The 23,759-nt window shown below is 34.8% G+C and overlaps 1 protein-coding gene and 1 pseudogene across 1 annotated transcript in view; one reads left to right on the top strand and one right to left on the bottom strand.

Annotated features, from left to right (window-relative positions):
* The window catches only part of TEX15 (testis expressed 15, meiosis and synapsis associated), a 69,503-nt gene that overhangs the window by 35,891 nt on the left and 9,853 nt on the right, over positions 1 to 23,759 (top strand). The window contains exons 5-7 of the mRNA XM_035270244.3: positions 4,224 to 4,370; positions 5,519 to 5,681; positions 15,391 to 22,700. Of these exons, the coding sequence (XP_035126135.3) occupies positions 4,224 to 4,370; positions 5,519 to 5,681; positions 15,391 to 22,700 (7,620 nt within the window). The remainder of the gene's footprint in view (positions 1 to 4,223; positions 4,371 to 5,518; positions 5,682 to 15,390; positions 22,701 to 23,759) is intronic.
* LOC100395883 (ATP synthase F(1) complex subunit gamma, mitochondrial pseudogene) lies at positions 1,075 to 2,036 on the bottom strand (annotated as a pseudogene).

Below are 23,759 nucleotides of genomic sequence, written 5' to 3'. Positions count from 1 at the left end.
TATTACTGTTTTGATCTTGTCACTCATTGTTTATCTATTCAAGTTTTCTGTTTCTTCATGGTCAGTCTCAAATAGGTTGGAAGTCCAGGAATGTATTTTGGGTTTTCCGATTTATTGGTATTTAGTTATCACACTAGTCTCTAATGATCCTTTGTATTTGTGTGGTTTCAGTTGTGTTTCCTTTTAGTTTCTGATTTTATTTATTTGGGTCATCTGTTCTTATTTTCTTTGTATATTTTGTTTACCTTTTTTAAAAAATAATTTTTTGTTTCAATAATCTTTTGTACTTTTTTAGTTTTAATGTTATTTCTTCTCTGATCTTTTACTAATTCTGGGTTTGGTTTGCTCTCGCTTTTCTAGTTCCTTTTGGTGTTAATAGAATTTTGTTCTTTATGATGTTGTTATTGATATTGATAGGTAAGGACTTATTACTGCCATTTTGTTACTTGTTTTCTAGTTGTTTTGCAACTCTTTCTTTCTGTCTTCCTTTGTGGTTGATTTTCTCTGGTAATATGTTTTAATTCATTGCTTTTTATTTTTAGTATTTTTGCTTTTTTCTTATGGTAAGGCTTACAAAACACATTTTGCATTCATAACAAGTTATTTAAAACTGATACAACTTAACTTTAATTGCAAAGGAAAAAACCTGTAACACTAATTTCCTTTTCTTCTCACATTTTGAATTTTTTATAATCAAAATTTGCATTATGTATATTGCTTATCTCTTAAAAATTGTGGTTATTATTTTTAAGCTTTTTCATTTAGTCTTCTTAAAAAACATACAAGTGGTTTATATGCCATAATTACAATATTAGTATAACAATCATATTAGCATCATTTTCTTTTGGCTTGATCTCCCTTAGTATCTCTAGTAGGACAGGTCTGGTAGCAATAAATTCCTTCAGCTTTTTTCTTTTTTTTTTTTGGTCTGGGAAAGTATTTCTCCTTCATTTCTTTTTTTTTATTTCCTTAAGTTGTTTATTGTAAGATAATTTACAAATATCTTGCTGTCTTCAGTAATTCAAACAATGGAGGAACGGTTTCTTCTGACAAAGACAGCGGTAAGCTAAAACAAAATCAGCTGGCTGAATTTTCCTTCTTTACCTCTTGTCTGAGGATGGAACTTGATTTTCATTAATCCAGAGCTGCAGCACCAGAAATAATTTCAGTCAACTCTTGTGTGATGACAGCTTGGTACAGGTACTGTTGAATGTCATTGTCAATTTGTTGATCATCTCAGAAGCATTCTTGCTGATGTTGTCCCTGGCTGTCATCCTGGCACTCTGCTCACTAGTGGTGGACTCCTTCAGAGAGTAGTAGATGATGTTGGCCAGATTGTATTCTTGGTAATTTTGCAGCACATCAGCATCAATATTACTGTAGCTACTCATGCTCTCAGCACTTGCCTGGTATTAAGCAAAAAGATGGGCTTTTCTTCTGTCTTATAGGAGATGACAGACCTGAATTGATTAAAGATGATAGAGCCTTCATCAAATTCATATCCAGAATTTAGTAATTCAAGGGCAATGGCTGATGTCATCTCCAAAAGTAGGGGGCTTCCTTCCCACTTCTTTGAATGTCTCTAGAAACTAGTCAAAATGAGTTCTATAAAGTATGGCTCTGATTTTGTCACCAATTCCAACAAGCATAACTTCCTTCCCAGCTGCTGTTAGTGTGGCAACCTCACTTTACATCTGTTTAGCAGTGAAGGAATGAATAGTACCACACAGTCCTCGTCGATCTGAGGACACACTAATAAGGAGGTGTTTCTTCTTGTCTTCAGGCACCTTGACATCAGCTTTTTCATACAGAGCCAAAGATCCCAATCCATATATTCGAGCTGATTTCAGCTCTGTCTCAGCTCGGGCATATTTTGCTGCTGCTACCGTTTTCATAGACTTGGTAATTTTCTGGATGTTTTTGATGGACTTTAGTCACCTGGTAATATCTTTCAAAGTTGCCGTATTTTGAACTTGAATCCATCACGGCTGCAAGGTCCACACCAATAGCCCAGTGACACCCGTGCGAGAGAACATGGGAACTGCAGCCCTGCTGAAGGTCAGTCATTCAGCTTCTCCTTCATTTCTGAAGGATAGTTTGCTGGCTACAGTAAAAACTTTCTTCTTTTTTTTCCCCCTGTGGACATAGCCTCAAACTTCCCAGCTCCAGCGATCCTTCTATTTTTTGGATGTTAATATATACATCTTTCATCAGATTTGGGAAGTTTTCAGCCTTCATTTCTTCAAATATTCTATCTGCCCTTTCTCTATCTTTCCTCACACTCCGACAGAGTCTGCACATTCGTCTGCTTGATATTGTCCCACGTGTCCCTTAGGCTCTGTTCCCTTTTTTTTTTTAGTTTTACTCTCTCTGTTCCTGAGACTCAATAATTCTGATTTTCCAGTCTTTGAAATCGCTTATTCTCTTTTGCCTGTTCAAATCTGCCTTTGAACCCCTCTAGTGAACTTTTCATTTTAGCCTCTGTACTTTGCAGCTACAGGATTTCTTTTTGGTTGTTTTAAAGTTTTCTCTTTATTGATATTTCCATTTTGTTCATGCATTGCCTTTTACTATCTCCACATATTTAGTTCTTTGAGCATCTGTAAGACAGTTGTTTTAAAGTTTTTGTCTAGTAGATCAGCCATCAGGTCTTTTTCAGGGACAATTTCTGTTTATTTTTTTCCTTTGAATTGGCTATAATTTTCTGTTTCTTTGCATGCCGGGTGATATTTTTCTATTCATGTTTGTTTCTGTTCCAAAATGCAATTCAGAATGCAACTTTATATTTAGTATTTTTTGACTGTTGAATGAATGTGCTAATCTATTAAAAATAAAAGTAATAAAATACTGTCACTTATGTTCATGGTTTTAGTTTTTAAATCATTTGTTGTTTATAGACAGAAGTTTTAGAATATTATGATGTTATGAAGCTTATGTTTTTGGTTCATATTTTTTGGCACATATTCTTAGAAAATACTTGTCACTTTAAGATTGAGTAAATATTGGCCTATGTTTCTTTCTATAGTATTTTCATTATGTTTTTAATACTTAAATCTTTAACATGTTAAGAAAAGAATTTAATTTTTTCTGTTGTCCCACATCATTAATTGAATCATTAATTCTTATTTAAATGGTATCATTAATATACTGTATTTTTAGTATTTTTAATATATGTGTGAGCTTACTTCAAGCTTTTTCTTTCATTCTGTTTTTTGTTCGTTTTGATCTTTTCTCTGCTTTTTCTTGTAGTACCATCCTTTTAAAAAATGTTTTTATATCTGGAGTTGCAAGTCACTTGTTCTGTTCCATCATTCTCAATTGCTATCTTAGACTTTTTTTTTATTTTGTAGCTATTCTTGTTTTTGTCTTCCAAGTACATTTGTTAAGTTAAAACCCATTTTTAAAAGTAGATTCTCAGTGGGCACAGTGGCTCACGCCTGTAAATCCATTATTTTTGGAGGCCAAGGCAGGCAGATTACCTGAGGTCAGGAGTTCGAGGCCAGACTGGCCAACATGGCAAAACCCCATCTCTACTAAAAATACAAAAATTAGCTGGGCATGGTGGCACATGCCTGTAATCCCAGCCACCCAGGGGGCTGAGGCAGGAGAATTGCTGGAACCTGGGAGGTGAAGGCTACAATGAGCAAAGATCACGCCACTGCATTCCAGTCTGGGCAACAGAATAAGACTCCATCTCAAAAAAAAAAAAAAAAAAAAAAAAAAGTAGATTCTGTGAAATATTTATTGGAATTATTCTAATCTTATAGTTTAATTTGGGGAAGGATTGACATAATTACTATGTTAAATCGTCCCTTTCATCTAGAAAATGGATTATCTTTCCATTCAGGTTTCTTCTACTTAAAAAATCAGGGCCTAGCACAGTGATTTATGCCTGTAATCTCATTGCTTTTGGAGGCCAAGGCGGGAGAATCGCTTGACCCAGGAGTTCAAGACCAGCCTGGGCAACATGGTGGAATCCAGTCCGTACAAAAATTAGCTGGGCATGTTGGTGCGCACCTGTAGTCCCAGCTACTCAATGGGGATGAGGTGGGAGGATCACTTGTGTCTGAGAGGTTGAGGCTGCAACTCTAGCCTAGGCGACAGAGTAAGACCCTGTCTTAGAAAAACAAAACAGTGTTAGCCTTTTATGTTTGAAGTGTGACAGTTTAGAAGTGTTTTGGTATATTCTTACTTACTTTGTGGGGGGGGGCTTCTTTTTTTAGGTTCTCTTTGGAAAAGTGAAGAAAATCCAACCTTCTATGGATAAAAATAAAGTTTCTTTGGATCCTTCTCCTAACTTTGATTGCCATATGTCAAGAAATGCACCTTCTTTGAAAGATACCATACAAGTACAAGCCTACAATTCAGCAGTATGTTAATGTTAATGGCTCATTTGATTTCTTGAAGTACATGTTTCACATTGTGTTAGATTTAATTCCCAAAATATTAAATGAAAATCTCTTAATTCGTTCAATATAATATGTTAAGCAAACAGTGAAAGCTATTTTGATATTTGTTGTATGAGAATATTAGTGAAGAAGTTTGAAAATTTACATTTAACTGTTCAAAGTACAGTGGCTACTTTTATTTAGATATTACATAGATTAATTACTAACTTTCAAAAATATACCTACTTCTCTTTTAAACAAGGCTGCATAGCAGGGTGATCATAGTTAATAATAATGCATATTTCAGAATTGCTGAGAGTAAATTTCCAGTGTCTCACCATAAAAAGTGATGGATGAGGTGATGGACATGTTAATTAACCTTGATTTAATTACTATTCATTGTATACATGTATCAAAATACCACATTGTGCCCAAAAATATATTAGTTAAGATTTATCAATAATAAATAATGTTAATTTTAGAAAACAAGGCTGTTTTGAAACAATATTTTGATCTTTTGTACCTTACAAAAGTAGGATAAAAGGAAAGGCTTATGTATTAGTCATTAGATGAAATAGTAATCTGTCACATTTCCATAGATATTTTGTGGACCTTTAATTTTATACAGAATATGCTGAAGGAATTAAGAAGCAGACATGAAAAAAAAGAATAAAATTTTATACAGAATATTAAATTTATATTTGGATTATGTATAATCATACTATGATTAAATGAAGATAAATCTTCTCTATGAAAGTATATCCATAATCCCACACGTAAAACATATTACCTATTGTTATTTTCCTAATTTTTCCTACCAAATAAAATACAATAGTTGAGACTGTATGCAAAACATTTAACTTTTAATGAAAAAATATTTTTTATTTAAAAATGAATTGTGTCTTTTTCTGCAGACATTGGTAGCCTATCAAGGAAAAGAAATGTGGGGGAAAAAAGTAATTCTGTACATCTTCAGAAATATTAGGGTTAAACAAGGCAGCTGGAGAAGTTTAAATGGAAGTAGATAAATAATATGCAATTATATTGACTTTTTAAAAATATGAGCTTATTCAAGTTTGATTGCCAAAATTAATCAGCATGAACCTGTTCTTTTTCAAATTATCTTTCAGGTGTACTTCTATGAATACAGTGTCCTTTCAAAGCCTGTAGATAAACCTAGGCAATGTCTTCCATATGCAGTAGTAACAGTAAAATTTGTTGGTTCAAAAGTAGATAATGGACACCTTATGACATCTTTGAGATTCCTTTCAACAGGATTTCCTAAGAGAGCTGGTAAGATATATTTATGATTGTACTTCATTAGCATTTGTGCTGGTCTTAAAATTTCTCAGTATTATTTTCTGGCTGGGCACAATGATTCACACGTATAATCTCAGCACTTTGAGAAATGGAAGAGAGCATATTACTTGAGGCCAGCCTGGCCAACATGGTAAAACCCCATCTCTAGTAAAATACAAAAATAAGCCAGGTGTGGTGGCATGTGCCTGTAATCTGAGCTGTGCAGGTAGCTGAGGCAGGAGAATCACTTGAACCTAGGAGGTGGAGGTTGCAGTGAGCCAAGATTGTACCACTGCATCCAGCCTAGGTAACAGAGGGAGACCTTGTCTTTCTTTTTTTTTTTTTTTTCTTCTTTTTTAGAATAATAACTTTTGTTGAATCACTTGAACCTGGGAGGCAGAGGTTGCAGTGAGCCGAGATCAAGCCATTGCGCTCCAGCCTGGGTGATGAGAGCAAAACTTCATCAAAAAAAAAAGAAAGAAATTAATTGCCCCTTTCAACTTCATCTCCCTGCCGTCACTTCTCTGACACCTTGTCTTAAAAAAAAAAAAAAAGTAGTGAATCTCTAAGTAAAATAATTGCATTTTACCTGTTTTACATTTTATAGATCTAGAATCATACTGCAGGTACTTTGCCTCAGTATTAGGTTTGTGTGATTCTTCCCTATTGATATGTATGACTGTAGTTTATTCATTTTCATGAATGAATGGAGAGAGTATTCCATTGTGCAAATACACTCTACACTATCCTACTGAGGATATTTGGGCACCTTCCAGTCTTCTTCTTATTCCAAATATTTCTATTTTAAACATTCTTAAAAGTGTCTCATTGCGTATGTGCAAGAATTTTTCCATAGAATATATATTTATGACAGGAATGTTCAACTTAAAGACAGCATCAGATGGTTTTCCAAAGTGGTTTGCATCAGAGGACATAATCACTCTACATTCTTGCCAGCACAAGTTATGCTTTTTATTTTTGTTTTTGCCAGCCTAATGAGTTTGATGTTATTTCATTGTGGTTTTAATTTGCTTTTCCCTAATTAATAAAGTTGAGGATTTTGTGTTCTCACCAAACTTAGTGCTGTCAGACTTTTTCAATGTTTTTGCTATACGAGTAGGTGCAGCATTTCATTGCTTTTATATTTTGCTTTTCCTCAAATGCTAAATAAGTTTGGCTCTTTTTTGATAGGTATATTGGCCATTAGTTTTCCATTTTTCTGAAATTCCTGGTCAAATATTTTATCTACTTTTTCTAATTGAGCTGTTTTTATTTCATTGTTGATTTATAGGAATTCTTTTACATATTGGATATTGGGTCAGTTCTATGTGTTGTGAGTGTTTTCTCTGAGTTTGTGTCTCTGTATTCTCATTTTTATCGGTGTTTTTTGATGAACACAAGGGTTCTTAATATCATATAGGTCTTTTTATGAAAAGTGCTACTATGTGTGTCTTTCATAAGCATGCTTTTCCTAGGCATGAAGATATTTTTCTATGTTTTCTTTAAACTTTATGGGTATGTTTTCCCATTTTGGGTTTATCTACCTGGAAATGACTTTGTGTGATAGGATTCTTTTAAAGTCCCAATTTATTTTAGTTTACATATGCTTGCCCAGTTGTCTTAGGTCAATTTATCGGGGAATCCATTTTCCCCACTGATCTATACTGCAATACCACCTCTGTCATATATCAGTTGGCTACAGGTGCTGCAGAGATCTCCTGGTGAGTTCTCTCTTCATCCCTTTGCCTATCCTTTTGCCATGAGTGTCTTGCCTTCGTTACTGTAGCTTCATTAAAAATACTAATACCTGACTTTGTATGAGAGAAAAAAAATGCTATTACCTATATAACTGATCTTCATCTTTAAAAAAAATTTTTTTTGTTTTTGTTCCTTTACTGTTCATAGAAATTTTAGGATCAGCTTATCAAGGTCTGCCAACAAATCTATTAGAATTTTGATTGACATTGATTATACACTAATTTGTGGAAAATTGTCTTCTTTATTGAGTTTTCTAATCTGTTAACAATTTCTCCCCATTTCGTTTATCTCTAATGTATTTCAGTTTTATAATTTTCTCTGTAACATCTTACATGTCTTTTGTTTTATTTATTTATTTGAGATGGCGTTTCACTCTTGTTGCCCAGGCTGGAGTGCAATGGTGTGATTCTCAGCTCACTGCAACCTCCGCCTACCAGGTTCAAGCAATTCTCCTACCTCAGCCTCCCCAGTAGCTGGGATTACAGGCATGCGCCACCACGCTGAGATAATTTTTTGTATTTTTAGTAGAGACAGGGTTTCACTACGCTGGCCAGGCTGGTCTCAAACTCCTGACCTCAGGTAATCCACCCACCTTGGCCTCCCAAAGTGCTGGGATTACAAACGTGAGTCACCACACCCAGCCTTGTTTTATTTTTATACATTTTACATTTTATGCTATTTTAAATGATATCTGTTTTATTTTCTATTGTTGATGTATGTCAATTCAGTTAATTTGAAAGTGTAAGATTCAGTTGATTTTAGTATATTCACAAATACGTGCAGTCATCACCACAGTTTTGAAACTCAAGATATTTTGTTTTGTTTTGTTTTGTTTTTGAGACAGGGTCTCACTCTGTCATCCTGGCTGGAGTGCAGTGGCATGACATGGCCCACTGCAACCTCCACCTCCCAAGCTTAAGCACTCCTCCTGACTCCACCTCCAGTTGCTAGGACTACAGGTGCACCACCACACCTGACTAATTTTGTATTTTTTTGTAGAGACGAGGTTTCACCATGTGAAACCTTACAGGCATGAGCCACCTCACCCAGCCGAAGCTCACGTTTTAAAGAAACTCTGTGCCAGGCACTGTGGCTACTCCTGTAATCCCAGCACTTTGGGAGGCCAAGGCAGGTGGATCACCTGAGGTCAGGAGTTTGAGACCAGCCTGGCCAACATGATAAAACCCCATCTCTACTAAAAATACAAAAATTTACCGGGTGTGGTGGCAGGCACCTTATAATCCCAGCAACTTGGGAGGCCAAGGCAGGAGAATTGCTTGAACCCAGGGGTTGGAGGATGCAGTGAGCTGAGATGGCACCCCTTCACTCCAGTGTGGGCAAAACTGTGAAAGAGAGAGAGAGAGGGAGTGAGAGAGAGAGAGATAGAGAAAGAAAGGGGGGGAGAGAGGGAGGGAGGAAGGAAGGAAGGAAGGATGGAAGCATGGAAGAAGGAAGGAAGGGAGGAACTCTGTGCCCTTTAGAAACTATTATATCCCTTTTCCCTCACGTTCCCTTATGACTCTCAGCTCTAAGCAACTACTAATGTACTTATTTGCCTAATCTGGGCATTTCATTTAGGTAGAATCATAATTTTTGGACTTTTTGTGCCTGATTTATTTCACTTAACAATGTTTTCACGGTACATCCATGTTGTACATGCATCAGTACTTTATTTCTTTTTTTGGAATACTATTTCATTGTATAAATGCACCATATTGTTTTTATCAGTTGATTGACATTTGGGTTGTTTCCAACTTTTGACAATTAAAAATAATTCTGCTATGAATTTTTGCATACAAGTTTTCACATGGATATGGGTTTTCATTGCTCTTGAGTACAATATATCTAGGAGTGGAATTGCTGATGACTCTGTGCTGATTGAGAAACTGCCAGACTATTTTCTAAAAGTGGCCACTCCATTTACATTTACACCAGCAGTATCTGAGAGTTAGGGTTTCTTTATATCCTTGTCATAACTTATTATCTGACTTTTTGATTATAGCCATCCTAGTGGGTGTGAAGTATAGTTTTCAGAATATGAGTTTTGCATTTTTTTGTTAAGCTTATTTCTAAGTATTTTATTCTTAAATGGAATTCTTTATTGGTGTATTGTTCATTCCAAATGTACAGAAATATAATTGACTTCTGTGTAATGATAATGTATCCTGCGGCCTTCCTGAACTCACTATTCTAATAGATTTTTTTAGTGGAGTCTTTGGGATTTTCTATATATAGGATCATGTCATCTGTAAATAGAGTTTTACTTTTTGCTTTCCAGTTTTTTTTTTTTTTTTTTTGGTCTGATTCCCCTGGCTAAGTACCTCCAGTAAGAGAAGTGGTGAGAGCAGACATCTTTGTCTTTGTTCCTGAATTTAGGGAGAAAGCATCCAGCCTTTTACCAGGAAGTATGATGCCAGTCGTAGGGGTTTTATGGAAGCTCTTTACCACGTTGAGGAAATTTGATTCCGTTTCTGGTTTATAGAGAATTTTTAGACTGTTGGATTTTCTCAAGTGTTTAGATGATTGTGTGGGTTTTTGGTTTGTTTTTATTGATGTAATATGTTACATTAATTGATTTTCAGATGTTAACATTACATTCCTTGCATCCCCTCTGGTCATTGTGTATAATTCATTTTATATGTTCCTGAAATCAGTTTGCTGCAAGTTTATTGGGGATTTTTGTGTCCATATTTATAAAAAATACTGGTCTGTCTTTTTTGTGATGTCTTTGTCTGGTTTTGGTGGTAGGGCAGTATTGTTCCATATAATGAGTTGGGAAGCATTCTATTCTCTGCTCTTTTACTTTTTGGAATAATATATGAAGAACTGGTATTATTTCTTCTTTAAACATTTGGTAGACTTCACTAAAGAAGGCATCTGGGATTAGTTTTTCCTTTGTGTGTAGTATTCAATTACTAATTCAGTTTCTTCACTTACTGTAGGTCTGTTCTTATTTTCTGTTCTTGCATCACTTTCAGTAGTTTGTTTTTCTTGGAAATTGTCCATTTTATTTCAGTTACCTAATTTATTGGCATACATTTGTTTATAATATTCCTTTCATAGTCTTTTTATTTCTGTCAGTAGTAATGTCCCCTCTTTCATTCTGAGTTTACTGGTTTGAGTCTTTTTTTTTTTTTTTTTTTGGTTCAGTCTGGCTAAAGGTTTGTCAGTTTTGTTGCTTTTTTTCCTCAAAGAACCAATTTTGGTTTTATTCTTTTTGCTCTTATTCTATTTTCTATTTCATTAATTTTTTCTCAATTTTTTTGTTTGCATTAGGTTTAGTTTGCTATTTCATGTGTGTGTGTGTCTTAAGGTGAAAGGTTAGGTTATGATTTCAGATATTTCTTCTTTGTTGATATAGGTCTGTATAGCTATAAATTTCTGGAAGCAACTACTTTAGCTGTGACACATGGTATGTTGTAATTTTCATTTATCTCAAATTTACCTTCTAATTTCCCTTTTGAATTATTATTTAATTCATTGGGTTTTTTTCTCATACTATGTTTTTTCTGTATTTGAAAATTTCCAAAAATTTTTGTTATTGATACCTATTTTATTCCATTGTAGTTGGAAAACAGGTTGTATTATCTTTTTCCTTTAAGTTTGTTGTGTAACCTAGCGGATAGGCTTTCCTGGAGAATGATTCATGTGCAACTGAAAAGAATGTACAGTAGTCCTTCAGTATCTTTTGGGGAGGATTGGTTCCAGGACCTTCCATGGATACCAAAATTTGTGGATGCTCAAATTCCTTATACAGACTGGCTCAATATTTGCGTATAACCTAACATATCTTCTCATATACTTTAAATTATCTCTATGTTACTTATAATACCAATACTATATTTGTGCTGCATAGTTATTATACTGTGTTATTTGTATTATTTTTGTTATTATATTGTTATTTTGTTGTGTTTTTATTTTAATTTTTCACCCATGATTGGTTGAATCCATGGATTTGGAACCCACCAGTACATAGGGCCAACTATACTATATTCTGCTGTTCCCAGGCAAGGTGTTCCTTGGTTTATAGTTTGTTCAAGTGTTCTGTTCCCTTGATGATCTTCTACCTAGTTGTTCTGTCCACATTTCCCCTCAGCCAGAAGTGCTTATATTTGAGACAATAGATAGGGACCTTTCCCCACTTCTACTGCAGCCCATCCCCACCATATAGTAGCTGATTATTTTAATCAAAGGATGATACCTTTCAGGGTGATGAACTTTAGAGAATACCTATGTTATGCCCAAAATCAAAGCCACATGTGTTGGCTATCAGCATACTCCTCTCCCTCTAGAGTACACCAGACCTACACCACCTAATACAGTAGCCACTAGTCACATGTGGCTCTACAAATTTAAATTAATTAAAATGAAATAAAATTATAAATTCAGTTTATCAGTCATACCAGGCACATTTCAATGCTCATTAACCACATGTGTGACATTTCTGTCATTACTCAATATATGGTACTAATAACTATTTGGTAGTGTACTTTACTGATTGTAATATGGTTTGGTTAGTTTCCTTATTTTATTGAAGATGTTGGATTTGTTGGGGATTTTTTTCTTACTACTTTTTAATTTTAATTGTTCTATTTCCATAGGTTTTTGGGGAAACAGATGGTATTTGGTTGCTTGAGTAATTTCTTTAGTGGTGATTTGTGAGATTTTGGTGCACCTGAGATATTGGATATGTTCTGCAATTTTTGTCATTTGATGAGAATGCCAAAAAAAGGGAATAAAGTAAAAATGCCATTATCAAGTTTAAAGAGATAACACAATATAGTGATTAAGGTTCTACTGTTTATAAACTGTGATTCTGGGCAAATTACTCTTTTTTTATATATATTTGCCATCTCAGTGGCCAACAAATTACTCTTAATTTCACTTCCTTATCAATAAAATGGAAATGTTATTGAGATTAAATTAGGCTGGGCTCGGTGGCTCACGCCTATGATACAAGCACTTTGGGAGGACAAGACAGGTGGATTATGAGGTCAGGAGCTCAAGACCAGCCTGACCAACATGGTGAAACCCCATCTCTAATAAAAATACAAAAATTAGCCAGGTATGGTGGCACACAGCTGTAATCCCAGCTACTCAGAAAGCTGAGGCAGGAGAATCACTTGAACCCAGGAGGCAGAGGTTGCAGTAAGCTGAGATCACAACATTGCACTCCACCCTGGGTGACAGAGTAAGACTCTATCTCAAAAAAGATTAAATTAATGTACATCAGGCACTTAAAACAGGACCTAGCATCCATATTAAGCATTTTATAAGTTATTGTTAATATGCATTTGTCACACATTTGTAAAAGTGAAATTATTACAACTAGGTTATTAGGTTTTTTTTGTTGATTTGTTTTGAGACAGGGTCTTGCTCTGTAGCCCAGGCTGGAGTACAGTGGTGCCGTCTTGGCTCACTGCAACCTCTGCCCCTGGGTTCAAGCAATCCTCCCACCTCAGCCCCTCAAGTAGGTGGGACTATAGGCAGTGCCCCACCATGCCCAGCTAATTTTTGTATTTTTAGTAGAGATGGGGCTTCACCATGTTGGCCAGGCTGGTCTCAAACTCCTGACCTCAGGAGATCTGCCCACCTCAGCCTCCCAAAGTGCTGGGATTACAGGTGTGAGCCACTGTGCCCAGCCTAAACTTAAGTAATTAGGTTTTATCCCCCACGTTGGTATATATTAATCCATCTTTTTTTTTTTTTCCTGAGATAGAGTCTCACTCTGTCACCCAGGCTGGAGTGCAGTGGCACAATCTCAGCTCACTGCAACCTCTGCATCCCAGGTTCAAGTGATTCTCCTGCCTCAACCTCCCAAGTAGCTGGGACTATAGGTGCGCACCACCACACCCAGCTGTTTTGAATTTTTAGTAGAGACAGTTTCACCATGTTGGTGCTGAAGTGCTGGGATTACAGGTGTGAGCCACCTCGCCGGGCCATATTAATCCATCTTAATCTTTGTAATAGCTGCATAACATTCTGTCTTCTAGGACATATGTTATAACCTATGCTCGTAGTAATTTTTATCATTTTTGATATGTCATTCATTTAACCAGTCTTATGTAGATGTATAATTAGGTTTCTAGCTTTCAGCTGTCTTGGATTATTTTACTGAAAATTCTTGTCCATAGAACTTTGAATATATACAAGATTATCAGAATAGTAAATGAGTAAGAGTAGATTTGCTATAAATACAGATGATTACATATACATACCAACATACTGATGAATACTGTCAGCTTGTTTCCTCAGAAATTTGTACCAATTTATACTCCCATGAACCATAATAAAAAGTGCTTATATTTGTATAGTATTAATCATCTTTTCAAATTTTTGCCAGTTTAAAATTTTTTTTAAATAGATCTTATTGCTTATTTATGGGTTTCAGGCATCTTTTTGTGTTTGTTGACAATTTTACCCATTTTGATCTTTGAGTGTTGTTTTTTATCACACATTTTGACCTATTATTAATTTTTATGTAATTGACATGTTTTACTTTTATGTTTTCTGATTTTCAGTCATGCTTTAATCGTATGCCAAGATTATAAAAATATCCATTTATGTTTTTTTCTAGTACTTTCTGGGTTTTTTTAAATAGTGAATTTTATTTTGATTGGCATAAGATAGCATAGGAATCTACATTTCCGTTTTCTTCTCCATTATACTCCTCATTGTTAAGAATTATATCTTTTCATATGTGGTCCTATTTCCATGATAGCTTACTGTAAGTAGTAAAATCACAAATGGTTGTAGAATTTATAGAATGTAGTTCTCTTACTGTGAAAAAGAACCTTACGGTACTCCTCAGTGACATGTTAACTTCATATATTTTATAGATCTCACAAGCAATTTCTCATTAATTACTGTTTTAATAAAGGTATTTTTAGGGTGTTACTTAGCTATGAATGTTTTATGAATATTTATGAGAAATTATTATTTACTTGTTTAATATACATTTTTGTAAGTTCCTTCATTATTACATGAGGTTTCTTAGGAAATTTTAGAAATAAATTTTTATAAATGATTTTTAAAGTTTGCTTTTATTTTCCAGGTTTTGTTTATGTATATATATATTATTTGCACGACTATTTCACTGCAAAAGAGGAAGCAGTTTGCTTTGGCTTCTGGGAAAGATTTTATGGAACTTTTTGGATTTTTCTTTTCCTATTTTTCCACCTCTTCCCCTTTCCTTTTTTTTCTCCCATGGTAGATGGGAAAGAAGCAAGGTAACAGTAAATGGAGGGAGATTATTTTGCCTTCTTATATGTAGATGCTGTTATTAAATATCTGAATAAAGAAAATTAATATAAGAAAGCTGTTGTCTATTGGGAAAATGTTTTTATTCCTATTTAGTTTTTTCTTTTCCCCTCCCACCAAGATGGAGTCTTGCTCTGTTGGCCAGAGTAGAATGTAGTGGTACCATCTCAGCTCACTACAACCTCTGTCTCCCAGGTTCAAGCAATTCTTCTGCCTCAGCCTCCTGAGTAGCTGAGATTACAGGCACCCGCCACCACATCTGGCTAATTTTTTTTTTTTTTTTTTTTTTTAAGTAGAGACGGAATTTCACCATGTTGGCCAGGCTGGTTTCGAGCTCCTGACCTCATGATCCACCTGCCTGGGCCTCTCACGGTGCTGGGATTACAAGCGTGAGCCACCATGCCTGGCCCCTATTTAGTTTTTTTCTATTATTTGTCAGAATTTAATTTTTATGGCCTTATTAAGATTTCTAGACTAGGAGAATTTCATGCTACGTCATTTATATTTTATTCATTTGTTAATCATCCTTTTCTCTCTTTACTTTTTCTGTTGAAAACACATCTTAATCACCATTAGGTTGGTTATTAGCTGAACTTTTAATTAAAATCACTCAACAAATGTGCCTGTATTAATAGTTGTCTATAGAAACACTTTTTTTTTCAAATTTGCCTTATTATTTCCACAGAAAGGACATGCTCTCTGAATAACTGTACAGTGGCCAAAAGAATTGGAAAAGGAAAAGATGCTACTGTCATCTTTGAGCATTTCAAGAAACCTGTAGATCCATTTGTTCAAGAAAACTGTTTATACAGTGCACCAAATTCAGAGATAAACCATTCCAACTCAAATATTTCTAACTCCTATGGAAATGTACAAAATGGAAATATTTCTATAACTGAAACATACAGTGGACAGGCAGAGCACAATTTAGCAGAAATTAGAGACACTTCTCAAGTACTTGCACATGATTCAGATCTTTCACTTATACCCAGTGATGCCAAAGCAAGTGGTAATGGTGACTTTGTGTTAAATTGGACAAGTCTTAAAAATATTTTAAGTGGTCTTAATGCTGCTTTTCCTCTTCACAACAATACTGGCTCAAGCACAGTTACTACTTCAAAATTCATCAAAGACCCCAGACTGATGAGGAGAGAAGAACGTATGGGAGAACAGAGTAATAGTGCAGGCTCAAATGAGATTTTGCAATTTGAGAAGAGTTTAGATTATGTTAATTCAGAAATAAACCTGTCATCTACACAGTCTAACTCTGCTTCCTCCTCAGAAGTTGTCCCTGGTGATCGTGCTGTTTTTACTAATTGTTTGGATGCTCCTTGCTTTAACATTTCTGTTGATGATTCACAATCTTGGGCTCACAACATAGGCTCTGAGGACTACGACTGTAGACCTCCTGATAAAGTTACCACGGCAGGGCAATGTAAGGACCAAGGCAATTTTTCCTTCCCAATTTCTATGTCAAATGTAGTGTCAGAGGTTAAGAACCAAAACCACAGTGAGGAGAAAGCTCAGAGAGCCCAACAGGAGTCGGCTAATGCTTATACAAAAGAGGACAATAGTCACATTTCTCAGGAATCTCAGTCTTCTAATTTAAAAACCATTCATCAGACTGGTTACCAAATGTCTACAATTTTTCCACTCCAAAAGAAAGTAATCATTGATGAATACCTTCAAAATACTGGAAAGATGAAAAACTTCACTGACCTGGAAGACAATTCCAAACATGAAGAAAAGCAAACGTCGAGGAAAAAAATTGAGAATGATGTCACTAATGAAACAAAAATCAGTCCAATAGATAATTACATTGTTTTGCACCAAGAATATAAAGACAGTGAGAGTCATAATTATTTTGGGAAAAGCTGTGATAAAATATTAATTACTCAAGAGTTAGAAATACCAAAATCTTCTACATCTACCATAAAGGATAAGGATGAACTAGATCATCCAGCATTGAAATGGCAAGTTACTCCAAGTTTAGAGAGCCTGTCACAAAAGTATCCTCAACACTTTGTGGAGAATGAGAATAACATTCATACAAATTTAGCCATTGCTCAAAAGCTAATGGAACTGAAATTGGGGAAAATAAATCAAAATTGTGCTAGCATTATAACCGAAGCTTTCCAGAAACCAAAAGAGGTACCCCAGGCCAAAGAAACACTCATTGATACAGTTATTTCATCTTTTAACATAGAAACAGCTCATGACGATTCAAATTGCAACATAACTAGAGAACATGTATGTATCTATAGGAAAAATGAAAATGAACCAGGGTCATTACAGAACAGTCAGAGAGACTATAGAGAAACAGCTTATATTGAAGATAAAGGTCAGGATCATAGTCTGTTCTGTAACTCACAGTTAAACAATAATATATGCCTGAATATTAATTTCAAAGAACAAAGAGATAATTATAAAGAAAACCAAAATGAGGCTAAAGAGAATAATGCTTCATCTGAAGAAAACAACCTAGAGAATATATATGGAGACGAAAAGCAGGGTTCTCACACAAATGAAAATTTCAGCATTATAGATGAAAAAGAGGAGGACAAAAATTACAATATAGAAATTTTGAGTTCTGAAGAATTTTCTACTACATTTAACTTGATTTGCAGAGAAAAATATGCATCAGCAGAAACTGCATTTTTAGAGAGTGAAGAAGATACCATTAGTGCCATGAAACAAAAAGATACTGAAAATACCGGAAGAAGTATAGAGCATTTGGCTTCCACAACATTTCCTGAAGTTGCAAGTTCTTCCGTGTGTGTAGCCTCAAATGCTGCAGTACAGATAGCTAGTGCTACTATCCCTGCATTAAGCACAAATAATGAAGATGACCAGGTTAAAGAAACTTGTTCTTCAGAAAGTCCAGATTTTGGTTTGTTAGTAAAACATAGAGTTTCTGGTTGTGAAATTGATATGGATAAAAATAAATTACAAGAATCATTTCATCAATCAATAAATGAGAACTTAGTTCTTCAAAGTATTGAATTGGAAAGGGAAATTGAAATTGAATTAGAAGATTGTGATGATGCTTTTGTATTTCAACTAGATACACATAGCCATGAAAATGTACTTTGTGAAGAATTTGTGACGTCATATAAGGCTCTGAAGTCTCGTATCACTTGGGAAGGTCTGTTAGCACTTGATAATGGGGAGATAGAAGTTTTGGAAAGCACCACAGGAAGGGAGAATAGTGATCAGCATTATTCTAAGGAAAGTAATTATTTTTATTCCTCTGCACAAAACAATGAAACAGAGCTTCCCAGCCCAATTTTACTTCCAGATCTACAAATTAGAATTACTAATATATTTAGGCCAGGATTCAGCCCCACAGCTGACTCCCTTGCATTGAAAGATAATTTTTGCACACATATAATTGATGCCACAAAACTGGAAATAAATAAAGAAGATGAAGAAACTCTAGGATTTAGCATTTATTCCCAGCCTTCTGGTGAAAATACAGATTATCCTTGTGAAGATAAAGTTGGTAATATAAGGCAAGAATCAGGACTAGTGAGTAAAGCTGAAACCTCCCTTTCTTTTGACTTGAGTAATAATACAGATGTGAATCATATATCTGAAAATCAAAACAGTGAATCTTTGTTTACTGAACCTTCTAATGTCACAGCAATAGATGATGGAAGCGGATCTTTCACTACAAAATCAATAACTGTCTATAATGATACCAAAAATAAAAAGGAGGTAGAATCAAGAAGTAACAAAAGGAAGCTATATACATCTTCCAGGGATCAGGACATATCATATAAAGATTTAAGACACCATGAAATTTGTGGGAGGAAGAGGAGGCGAACCAGTCAAGACTCATCTGAGTGTTTTTCTTCATTATCCCAAGGACGAATTAAAACATTTTCACAGTCGGAAAAGCACATTAAGAGTGTCCTAGATATCCTAAGAGGTGAAGCATCTTTATGTAAAAGCAAACGTCTTTCCAGAAAACTAAACAAAGCAGTTATTCACTTAAAAAAAGCTCATAGAAGAGTTCATACATCTTTGCAGCTTATAGCTAAAGTAGGAGAAAAGGGAAGGGGCCCATTACCAAAATCATATGCAATAATATGCAATAATTTTTGGGAAAGTTGTGACCTTCAAGGTTATAGTTCTGTGTCTCAAAGAAGATATTATTCTACCAAGCATTTTTTGTCAAAAAGAAAATATGACAAACAGAGAAAGAAAAGAGCTCTAAAAGCTGGTATTTCTAAATCATTAACCTGTGTGTCAAAGTACAAGTCTTACAAAAGAAGTAGAGGGAAAAATTGCCTTTCCAGGAAAGGTATGGCTAGCAGTGTCTCAAAAAGTCACCCCATTATTCACATGGGAGAATTTAGTAATCAAGAACACCCTGAATCACAGTTTCCTGTATCCTCCACATCTCAAATTACAAATCAGTCAGTTTATTATAATAGCAGTGTTAGCAATCCAAGTTTATCAGAAGAGCGTCAGCTCTTTTCTGGAAAAACTAGATCTCTGTTTTCCCCAAACCACTCAGATGAGAAACTAATTGAAAAAGAAAATCAAGTTGATACAGAATTTTTATCTAGCATTAGTAAATATGAAAAACTTGAGAACCATTCAGCAAATCATAAAGATGCAACTAAAGAAAAGAGTTGTGAGATTAATGAAGTAATAAATGAAAGTAATTCCTTATCTTCAAGTTGCATAAAAGAAAACAACATAGATTATAGTACAGGCAACGATTATGATGCAACTTGCATAGATCACACAAAGGTGAAAACTGACGTACTTATTTCAGTCTTAGATTCAAACATGGAGCACTTTTTAAATGTTGATCTCTACCAACAAAATAACCTTCTTTTATCTGATGGTAAAAGAAACCTGGAAGTGAATTTTCCTATAGAAAAGTGTACAGTTCCTATTGAGAGATCCAAACAAAACATTACTACAAGAAACTTCCTTATGGACCCATTAAACCTAACCTTGATAGCAAGTAAAAAGTACAGTATTCCTCAATTGTTATCAGCCGCTGCAGTGACAGATAGTGAGGGAGAATCTTCAAAATCTTACTTGGATAAGCAGAGAATTCTTACTATAGATTCTTTTGCAGCATCCACTACTGTATCAAACTGTGAGCAGAGCTGTAGAGGAAAGGAGCTTCTAAAGACAGAACAGTGCTCTTCAGATAATTGCCTCCATACAAATGGGAATGAAACAAATGTCTCTGAGAATTATGAGTTGGATGTAACATCAGTAACTGAAGAAAGTAAAAGTTATGGGGAAAATGTAGTGAAATTATCTTCCAGTGATAGTTCTGTGCTTTTAAAAGATAATGTAAAGGGCTCTTCTTCAGAAACATGTACTGTAAAGAAAGACACTGAGGACAGAATAATGCAGAAAGTTAAACAAGCAGAAAAAGCAAAAGATTCTGTTTACAAAAGCATGACTGAAGGATCAACTGTTAAGACTGAGTACAAAAATCAAAAGAATCAGATCTCAGAAGAATCCTGCTTAAATGAGAAAATGATTAAAACTAACTTGATTGATTCCCATCTCAGCACTGAAAATACTTCTACTGTGTCAGTCTCTTTGAAGAGCACAGTTTCTAATCCACTTAACAAAAGAGAGAAGAAAGGGGAAATTAAAGTTAGTAATGTCTCTCAGTCTGACTTGACATTACATTCAGAAACAGCCTGTATTTCCAAACCAGAGATTCTAGGAGTCAATCATATGCCTGTTTTACCTGCCCACTCTGAAACCTGTAAAGTCACTACTTTTCTGAAGAAACCTGCATCATATGTGAGTGAATTTAAAAACAAACATTCCTCAGCTAATCATGCGACCCTTATAGCTCAGTTGTCTCAAATTTTGCAGAGGGCAGATGAAGCATCATCTTTGCAGATTCTACAGGAAGAAACTAAGGTTTGTCTAAATATTCTCCCTTTATTTGTGGAAGCTTTTGAAAAAAAGCAAGAATGTTCAGTTGAACAAATCCTGATTTCAAGAGAACTGTTAGTAGACCAAAACCTGTGGAATAATTGGAAACACACATTAAAACCATGTGCTGTTGACACGTTGGTAGAACTTCAAATGATGATGGAAACAATTCAATTCATTGAAAACAAAAAAAGGCGCTTAGAAGATAAACCAACATTCCGAAGCTTGCTTTGGTATGATGAGACACTGTACGCTGAGCTTCTTGGAAAACCACGTGGATTTCAACAGCAGTCTAATTTCTATCCTGGTTTTCAAGGAAGGTTAAAATACGATGCATTCTGTGAGTTACAGACTTATCACGATCAATTAGTTGAATTGCTCGAAGAAACAAAAAGGGAAAAGAATTCATACTATGCATTCTTAAAGTACAAGCGACAGGTTAATGAATGTGAAGCCATAATGAAGCATTGTTTCGATTGCTTTGACTTTTCTCTTTCTGTTCCATTTACTTGTGGAGTTAACTTTGGAGATAGTTTAGAAGACCTGGAAATCTTAAGAAAAAGTACTTTAAAGTTGATCAGTGTACATGGGGACTCTCCTAAAGTTCATTCATATCCAGGAAAACAGGACCATCTGTGGATTATCATAGAAATTATCTCCTCAAAGGTTAATTTTATCAAGAACAATGAGGTAGTATGTATTAAAATATCTCTTTATGGTCTGGAACATATCTTTTTTGATGCTGCAAAAAATCTTGTTTGGAAAGAGAGAGGACAGTCTTTCAGCAAAAACTCACAAAAAAAGGATGAAGAAAGACTACTCACAGTGAATAAATATGCTTCTTCTAAGTTGCAGGAGATATATGATACTTTGTCTAAAGATTTAAACAATGAACCAATTTCCAGTATTGGGCTTGAGGATACCGTAATTGCTTCCAGAAATAATCCAATAAACAAAGCAACAATTAGCATAGAAAATTGTAAGCTTAACAGTACTTTGCTTGCACACCCAGATATTTGTTGTATTAGTGAAATATTGGATCAAGCTGAATTTGCAGACCTTAAAAAATTACAGGATCTCACCTTGAGATGTACAGATCACTTAGAAATTTTGAAAAAATACTTTCAGATGCTGCAAGATGATAACATAGATAATATTTTTATCACAGAAGAAAATGTTTTAGATACAATGAAAAACCACAGCCATGCAGCTATAATTTTAAAGCCTGAAGCTATTGAAATGTATATTGAAATCGTCATGGTCTCAGAAACAATTCACTTTCTTAAAAACTCAATAGCAAAGAAACTAGACAAACAGAGGTTTCGAGGTATGCTTTGGTTTGATTTGTCACTTCTTCCTGAGCTGGTTCAATACCAAGAAAAAATGGCTTCTTTTTCATTTCTTAAAGAAAACTCAACAGATGTTTGCCTTTGGAAAGTGATAGAGACTGCTATTTCTGAACTTAAGAAAGATCTGGATATTATCTACAAATATAATGAAGCTGTTAATTGCTCGTATGCTCTTCATTTGATCTCAAGAGAACTTCAAGAACTTTCAGAAATAAAAAAGCTTCTGAAGAAGTCCGAGTATCCCTCTTCCACATATATTGAATTTGTGCCATATATAGCATCCATAAATTATGGAAGCACCATTACGGAGTTAGAATACAACTACAATCAATTTTCTGCACTGCTGAAGACTATAATGTCTGCCCCTAGGAAAGATTTAGGAAAAATGGCCCATATTATGAAAGTCATGAAAACGATTGAATATATGAAGATTATATGTGCTAAAAATGCAGAATTAACCATTTCCTTTATTCTATGCCAAATGCTCTGTAACAGAAGGAAGATTTTACAGCTGAAGAGAAAAGAGGAATTGAATATTCATGTTGTAAAACCTGAGGAAAATATCAATAAGTCTAGTATTTCCATGATGATTCCCCCAATATCAGAGTGCTTAATCAAAAACATTTCAAAGTCTCCTAAAAAACAACCTAGCAGTGCAGACAAATGTGAAGACTCTCAAGAACAACAGAAAAATACTGTTTCCAGTCGTAAAAAGCTAAAGGTATGAATGTTTTAAACAAAACTTTTGTAAGTATTCTTTTTGAAAACAAGTTTATTCATTAAGCAAACAAGTAGTTTGCAGAATTCTAAAAGTTGAGAATGGTGTATTGTCAGGCAAAATGAATTTACTAACTATAATATTGCATTAAACTATTCATATTATCTATAAGATGATATATATATAGGTAATACCTTGAAAATGTCTACTTTTTAAACATAAAATTAAATGTTTTAACTTAGAAATAATCTTTTGGAAGCACATGAATTTTAATAGCTTCTTAAGGGAGAGTTCAGTATTACGAATACTAAGTGAATGACCAATATTTACTGTGTAGCTTCTACATAACAAACCTATGCCCAGTATAGTGAATATTAAAAACTGGTCTGTCTTCTTGACTATTATCATCTGAATGGAGAAATAGGACGAATATTTTTCAAGAGATAATTATCAAGGAGTTAAAAGTTCTATGTGAAATACATTTTAACAAATTGTCTATAGCATTTAATATGTATCTGGCACTGATTTATTTTGTACAAAATCCCTTATGATGTATCTCCTATTATCTTAAAGATAAGGAAATTGGGACATAGAGGAAATGAGTATCCTGAGATCACAGAGTTTACTAAATGGGAGCACCCAGCTCTAAAGAAGGCAGTCTGGCCTCCAAATCCCTTACTGACAGTTGTCCCAGCTCTGCTCTAAGAGGTTTATCTTACAGCTGTTCAAGACTTCTTCATTCAGAAGTGTAGAAAAGAAACCTATATGCAGCTGGGCACAATAGCTCCTGCCTGTAATCCCAAGAGGGGCAGATAGCTTGAGTCCAGGAGTTTAAGACGCCTGGGAAACATAGTAAGACCTCATCTCTACTAAAAATACAAAAAAAGCTGGACGTGGGGTGACATACACCTGTAGTTCCAGCTACTTGTGAGGTTGAAGTAGGAGGATTGCTTGAGCACAGAGGCAGAGGTTGCAGTGAGCTGAGATTACACCACTACACTTCAAACTGGGTGACGGAGTAAGACTTTGTTTCAAGACAAAAATAATGTATTTGTGGTCTGG

This window comes from Callithrix jacchus, chromosome 13 (genome assembly GCF_049354715.1).
Source record: "Callithrix jacchus isolate 240 chromosome 13, calJac240_pri, whole genome shotgun sequence".
NCBI classification, from domain to species: Eukaryota; Metazoa; Chordata; class Mammalia; order Primates; family Cebidae; genus Callithrix; species Callithrix jacchus.
The sequence above is the reverse complement of the archived record's forward strand: the minus strand, read 5'-3'. Positions and strand labels throughout refer to the sequence as shown.